Below are 7,025 nucleotides of genomic sequence, written 5' to 3'. Positions count from 1 at the left end.
CAAAGCCAACCAAAAAAAAAAAAAAAAAAAAGATTTTACAAAAAGCGAGATGCTTGTACTATTAAAGCATGGACTCACGAAAAACTCCGGATTTGGAGCAACTGAGGTCCAGAGCACCCTGTAATTTGGCAAATTGCCATTTTGACAGGTGGAGTGCAAAGCAAGCAGTTAGGAGGCATGGGTTATGCATCCTGTTGGGTGGTGTGCTCGGGAAGCCAACGGCTAACATACTCTCACAACTGCCTGTCTGAGCATCATTACTGTTTCCTGCAGAAGTGTGCCATGTACTGTAAGCCTGGTAAAATAAAAGGTAGTGGTTCCGGATCTGTAAGGCTGGTAAGTACTTGAGCCTCGAGGGAAGGGGAAGAGACTTAGATGTGTGTAACAGACCTTCATCTTTACCTCTAATATTTTTTGCATAATAACTGAATTAGTTTAACCACCACCTAACAATACAATTTAAGATAATTGACACAAACAATATGAATTGTTCAATTATTAACTAGTAACTAAGTTCCCTACAAGCCTATATTCTAAGAATACGTGGTTAGAAAGGAAAAAAAAAAGTTGGAAAAGCACAAATAAAATAGAACACATTGATCAAAAGAGCAAGTTTAGTCAGGCAAATTCAAGTTCTAATGTGTCATTTATTACCCCAGTAACTTTAAACAAATTAACTTCTTGAACTTGAGAATCGTCACTGGTAAAATGATGATAATAATGACCACATTTAGAACATACTCAATAACTTTCAGGTATTAATGATAAAAAGAAATATAGTGGGAAGGAAAAAAAATCATCAATAAAAGCAACAAAAGTGCCTTCCACTCAGTCATATAGCCCAAGTGAAGAGGAGGAAAAAAAAAAAACCCATCAGTTAAAATCAGGCATCAGTGTTTTCCACATCATTTTTAAATCACAAAAGTCTAGAGGGTCCCACCTCTCCCAATTGTCTGCTTTTCATGAGATGGGATTTTTCTGTTTTAAACGCAGCTGGCTTGATTCCTCCTTCTTGTTTTCTGCCCAAATAAGGTGGGAAAATGTTACTGTGTTGGTGTGTGACAAGTTATCAGTTTGGTTATTGTTTTGTTCTTTTATCACTTGTTTGTTTTGATTGGGTGATCTAATCTTCCTCAGCAAGGGAGATTCGGTTCATTCCTCGATTGGTGTATTCCTCATCAGGGTGGAAAGCTACCTGGGTGGCCAAGTGTGTGCTGCAGAGCCCACCTTACCCTATAATGAGCTATTCCTTGTTCCAGACAGCACGTTGGGCCCCTACATCTGAGTCTTATTGTCCAATATCAGCTTTGTAAGGATTAAAGGGGGTACCACAGTTTCCCGCTACTCACTGTTGGGCCTTTATCGTGTTTTTCAAACTCTTCTAGGGAAGACGGCCGTTATTTCTGGCCCTTTCAAACCACCCACAGGGAGATAGCACACTTGAAAAATACCTTGTAATATTTCTACAGGTGCAGTAATCTATCATTCATCTAACCATATCTATTCAGCACTTACATGGAGTTAGCCCTCTCAGTAGAGGAAATAGAGGACTTCTGAGGAAGCAGCTTAGTGAAGGAGCTTGCCATGGAAGAGACTTGATCCAACCCTGATGTTCACCATGGATGGTGGTGGGCAGGTCTGTGCACTGGGAAGCCTGATGTTTTTCAGTGGAACTCTGAGTGCAGACCTAAAAGCACCACAGTGAGAGACGTGTCCTGTGGATTTCTTTACTTTTTATTTTTCACTTAAAATAAATGTTTATCATTTATATATTGTTTCACAGACCAACTCCACAGGTTGATTGGAACAAAATGGGAGGTGATTTACCAAAGGGAAGAGAAACAAAAGAAAATTATGGCAAAACTTTGAAGATAGAGAATGTCTCCTACCGGGACAAAGGAAACTATCGCTGCACAGCCAACAATTTCTTGGGATCAGCCATTCATGATTTTCATGTTATAGTAGAAGGTACGTTTCCCACCTTGATTTATTTTTCTTCTATTAAAAAAAAAAAAAGAATCTAATGCATATATGTTGAAACAGGTAAGCTGTTTCAACTTTTCATTGTAGAGAAAGCAATGGAATATATTACGCTTCAATTAATCAGGTTTGTCATTTACCCCACAAAACCACATAGAAGGGACAGATGACAAGAAAAGATCTCTGGTTAGGGACTGAACACAGATGACTTCCATTATTTATTTGAAAAGTCACTAAACCTAATCTCCTATATCATCATATTATGAGAAGAAAAATTTATTTTAATATACATGTGACACTGCATAATATGAAATCTTAAGTAAGCCTTACCATGGGAGAAAGTATGATGATGGGCCTGGAAGAGACCTTGGAGTTTCCCAGTCCTGTCACTAACGTTCTGTGTCCTTGTGCAATTTACTTCACCTTTCTGAACCTCCATTTCTTCACCAGTGAATTGAGGGAGTCAGACAAATTATTGTCTTAGGTCTTTCTTATTTTGGGTTCCATATCTTGGGTTCAGATGATGTTTAATATGTTACTAATGGGGAAAGAACCATAGACAGTATGGTGTAACTGTTATTTCTCTGTCAAAAGGTCCAGAAAAACACGTTATATTCAAGTCATCTTTCTGTAAACAAGCCTTTTGAGCAATAGTAGTTGGGCTCTTGTTCGTTGTACTCATAGAAATAAGTAGGTGATGATGTCACCATTTAAAAAGATGGTAAGCCACAATATATAGATAGCAGGGTTCTGCCTGCTGGGCAGATATAAAGGTTACCTAGTCATCCTGTGAATTTGATTGATGCAGACTATTTTCTGTGGTTCTGATCACATTGAGGTTTCTGTGTATGGTTTGGTTGAGTGTATTGATCACATTAATGGGATGATTACTGCATTTGTACTTATTTAGTGCTGTGTAGGCTTAACTATTGAAGGGAATGGTCTCCTTCAGGTTTCCATTTAGTGAACTGGTGCTCTAAGGCTCCCATTTTTATTCCAGTAAAGTTCACCTCTTAAAGCTTCGTTTTCCACAAGGAATGCCTAATTAAAGGCCCACTGTTTTAATTAGTGGAAAAAAAATACTCAGACACAAATTATATTCACAAGTAAATGTTAAGATAAGTGTTGTAATCATGCTGCTGTTTGGAAGAGCAAGGTATTTCCAAGACCTCTCTCACAACGTGTGTGATTGGTTAAGTTAGGAAGAATGAAGAATCAAAGATGAGAATATCGTTTCCCTTAGTTCAACACAAGCAAAAGCTGTATAGGAGAAAGCCTAGTATTATGGATAAATAGCAACATTTGCCAACAGTGACATATTCCTCTGACATTAAATTATTCGCTAAGAAATTCAGAGAGGAAGAGTTTGGGAGATTTATTTTTTTTCTCTAATTTTAGTCATTGTTTGATGCCTTTACATAATATGGCTATACCATGCAACAGGGGTGTTTTTCTATAACCCCTGACCCCGCCCCCGCCAGCACATACCCAGGAACCAGACAGGTCTCACTGTTAGCTGCTCGTACTCCGAATTGCTGACTATTAGAAATCCTTCCAGATGGCTGGAACATTGCTACGGTAGCTGAATATTTTAACAATCTGGCCATGGTTTTCTTGACTAGAAGACTGAAGCTTTCAAAAGAACTGCAAAGGTTGCAAAAGGAAAAAATAGATCAAGGATGTAAAATTAATTACACAATTTAAAAGGTTGACTATAGGACTCCAAAGGAGTATAGGTTTCCCGAACAAATTGTCCTCACTATTCATAAAATAGCTATTAGCACTATTGAGATGTAAATAATGTTTTTATGAGGAACATTTAATCCTTTATCCTTAATGAGAAACTACTAAATGAGCCCTCAGTTGTATGTTTTAGGAGTTTTTCTTCACCCATGCGAGTGAAAAGCAAACTGAGCTCAAGAAGTCTTTTTTTGTTAAGTGTGAAAGCAGTAAATATATCCTTCATTAATCATATGGACGGATGAGTTCACTTTCATTCAATTTTCTTCTGCCTTCCTGCACCTTCTTCTTTCCCTTTCTTTGTCTTTTGCTTGGAAACTCAAATTAAATAACAAGGATTAGCCATATAGGAAAAGAGCAATGTTACTGTGAACTTTGAAAATCTAGCCCATTCTGAAAACACTCATTGTGCTTAAGTAAAAGCTAAAGACAAAAGAGGATGTTTGGGACTTCAAAGGGGGACAGGACAGCATCTCCAAGGAAGACTGGAGATGGTAGAGCAAATGTTTGGTACGCAGATGTTTGCTGGGCCAGACAGAGACAGTGGGACACAGAGTGGACCCTAATCTCTAGGCCCTGCAGAGCTTCCCCTACCACAACTGGCCCATGTTCTTGGCAGATATTTCTGTAGTAGCTCTCTTCCAGAAACAGGCCTTCTATCTAAACTATTTTAGGCGGTTAGGGGGGAGGTCAGAGTTTCTTCCTGAGTCTTTTGGGCCTTGATTGTTTTCAGCTCAAAATAATCTGCATGCCAAAGAAATATTTTGGGGTGGCAGACTTTGTTCCCCTATACAAAGCAGAGGAGTCATCAGAAAGAGAACAATTCTGCCCTGGTTCTTCAGAGATCACTAATCTGGTGATCTAGTCTAGGTGCTCTCACTACGGATCCCAACTGTGAGATTCTCAGTCTGGGCTGGAATTGAGAGCAGTGGCATGACAGGCCCAAGAAGGAGATGCTCTGAAGAAGACAGGCTTGAAGTCCCTTTCACATTGCATGGCCAGTTCTACCTTTGCTCAGGAACAGATGAATTCTTCAGAAGAAACAGGGATGAGAAGCATAAAAACAAATTTCCAAACATTTATAAACAAAGCTTATGAGAAGGGGTTCAGGTACAGTTTAACGATGATTTCTGGTGGATACACAAAGCCTCTTGAGTCAGTTGATAGCTGTTGCGGAAGCGTGGATTTCGAAGCACAGAGTGAAAGTTGGTAAAGCTATTTAGCCTTGGTTCCTACGTGTGATCCAAATTAGTGACATAGTAATGAGTTAGAAATAACACCACGTTTACTTCGGAGTCTCGGTGCTGATCATCCAGTAGGTCTGCAGGTCCATGGAATGGCAAGAACAGAAAGTGGGGCTTCTTTTCCTGGTGACCCTGGGCCAGTTAGATGACTTCTCCAAAGCTCAGTATTCCATCTGTAAGGTGAAATGCTTGGATAAGATGGTCATTTAAGGGCTTCCCTGGTGGCGCAGTGGTTGAGAGTCCGCCTGCCGATGCAGGGGACGCGGGTTCGTGGGTTCGTGCGTCGTGAGCCGGTCCGGGAAGATCCCACATGCCGCGGAGCGGCTGGGCCCGTGAGCCATGGCCGCTGAGTCTGCGCGTCCGGAGCCTGTGTTCCGCAACGGGAGAGGCCACAACAGTGAGAGGCCCACGTAACGCAAAAAAAAAAAAAAGATGGTCATTTAAGCACCCTTTACTTAAGATCTAACAGTAGTAGATGTAAATACAGATATCGAAGAATTAATGAAATTTGTAGGATGAGAATAGAAATGGAAATGTTGAGTTTATTCATAAAGTTTTAGGGAAAGGTCATAATTACATGGTATCCTTTATTATTTTTATTGAAATATAATTGACATATTACATCATTTGTTTCAGGTATACAACATAATGATTTGATATTTGTATGTATTACAAAATGATCAGCACAATAAGTGTCATTTTCATCCCTTACCACATAGTTACAATTTTTTTCTTGTGATGAGAACTTTTAAGATCTAATCCCTTAGCAACTTTCAAATAAACAGTACAGTATTATTTATCTTTTATAGTCACCATGCTATATATTATATCCCCATGATCTCCTGTATTTTTCCATGTTCTGAAAGCACTAGTCTTAGTTTTCTACTGTGAATAAGAAAAATTTCATGTTTTTTCTCTAACTCAAATGTTTAATTTCACTGTGGTTGTATGGAAAGACCAGAAAAAAGTAACACACATAAAAAATGCAGACAAACACACAAAGGCTAAAACCCTTCACCTCGGAGGGTCATGTGCAGTTTATAATTTGGACTACTACTGCATTTTAAATTTAATGACTAAATATTTACAAATTTTAGATTATAAAGACACATATATAATTTGGAATTTAACAAGTCCACACCCTGTTGAATAATTACAAAGCCATGTCTCTTGCTCGGACTTAAACTTGCCAGGGATATTTGTATATTTTTGTTTTCCCTGGTGAATTTATAGACTTTTTTCCCCACATAATCCCTCTTTTCCTTAAAAAATTGTTTAAATGACATTTTTTATTTTATACATATATGTATCTTAAAGACTTTCCTTTTTGACTAAAAATGGAAATCTAGAAATGTCTTGGGGAAAATAAGCAACACTTGATGGGAATTACTACCTACCGGTATTGTGCAATTTTCTCTGAAATCAAATTATCCAAACCATCCACGCTCTAATATGAATCTTTTCTTCACTCCTGACATAGTAATATACTTAAGGTGACAAAACATGACAGTTATGTTTGCACTAAAGAATGTCTCCTTTTATACTGAAACCCATCACTTAGAATTATAAGATTGGAGCATTAGGACATAGAAAGATACAAGTGTATGATTTAAATCTATCTTTTCCTCCATTGTTTTGAAGGCAAAAGGGTAAATATTGGTTTTAGGATTCCTTCTCCCACCCGCTTGCAAAAAAAAAATTTCTAGCAAGTAATGTCTCCCAAATTCTTAAGATAGATAATTACATATGGACAGATAAATGCTATAGAGTCATTAATTAAGAAATATTTTAAATAACGGTTGAACATTTTAATTTCATTAAACATTTTTCAAAATATGTTTTTTGAATATCAGTCATTTTAGATGCCTTGCACTCAATAAACTTCACATGTTTACCGCTCCTTCCTTTTCTGTAATGAGACAGATACTCGTGTAGCTAAATACAGTGACTGTAGGTGACTACTTTTAGTGTGTTGATTTTATTACACATGCTAAGATTCCAGATTGCAACACACACACACACACACACACACACACACACACACACACACACACACACACA

At 38.0% G+C, this 7,025-nt stretch overlaps 1 protein-coding gene across 1 annotated transcript in view; it reads left to right on the top strand.

The window, feature by feature from the left end:
• LOC103073744 (neural cell adhesion molecule L1-like protein) overlaps positions 1-7,025 on the top strand; it is a gene marked incomplete at its 3' end in the record, with an annotated part of 48,307 nt that overhangs the window by 26,925 nt on the left and 14,357 nt on the right. Inside the window, 1 exon segment of the mRNA XM_082931451.1 lies at positions 1,784-1,968. Within this exon segment, the coding sequence (XP_082787577.1) occupies positions 1,784-1,968 (185 nt within the window).

This window comes from Lipotes vexillifer, unplaced genomic scaffold (assembly GCF_000442215.2).
Source record: "Lipotes vexillifer unplaced genomic scaffold, Lipotes_vexillifer_v1.1 scaffold601, whole genome shotgun sequence".
Lineage (NCBI taxonomy): Eukaryota > Metazoa > Chordata > Mammalia > Artiodactyla > Lipotidae > Lipotes > Lipotes vexillifer.
This window is presented reverse-complemented; position numbering and strand designations above follow the sequence as displayed.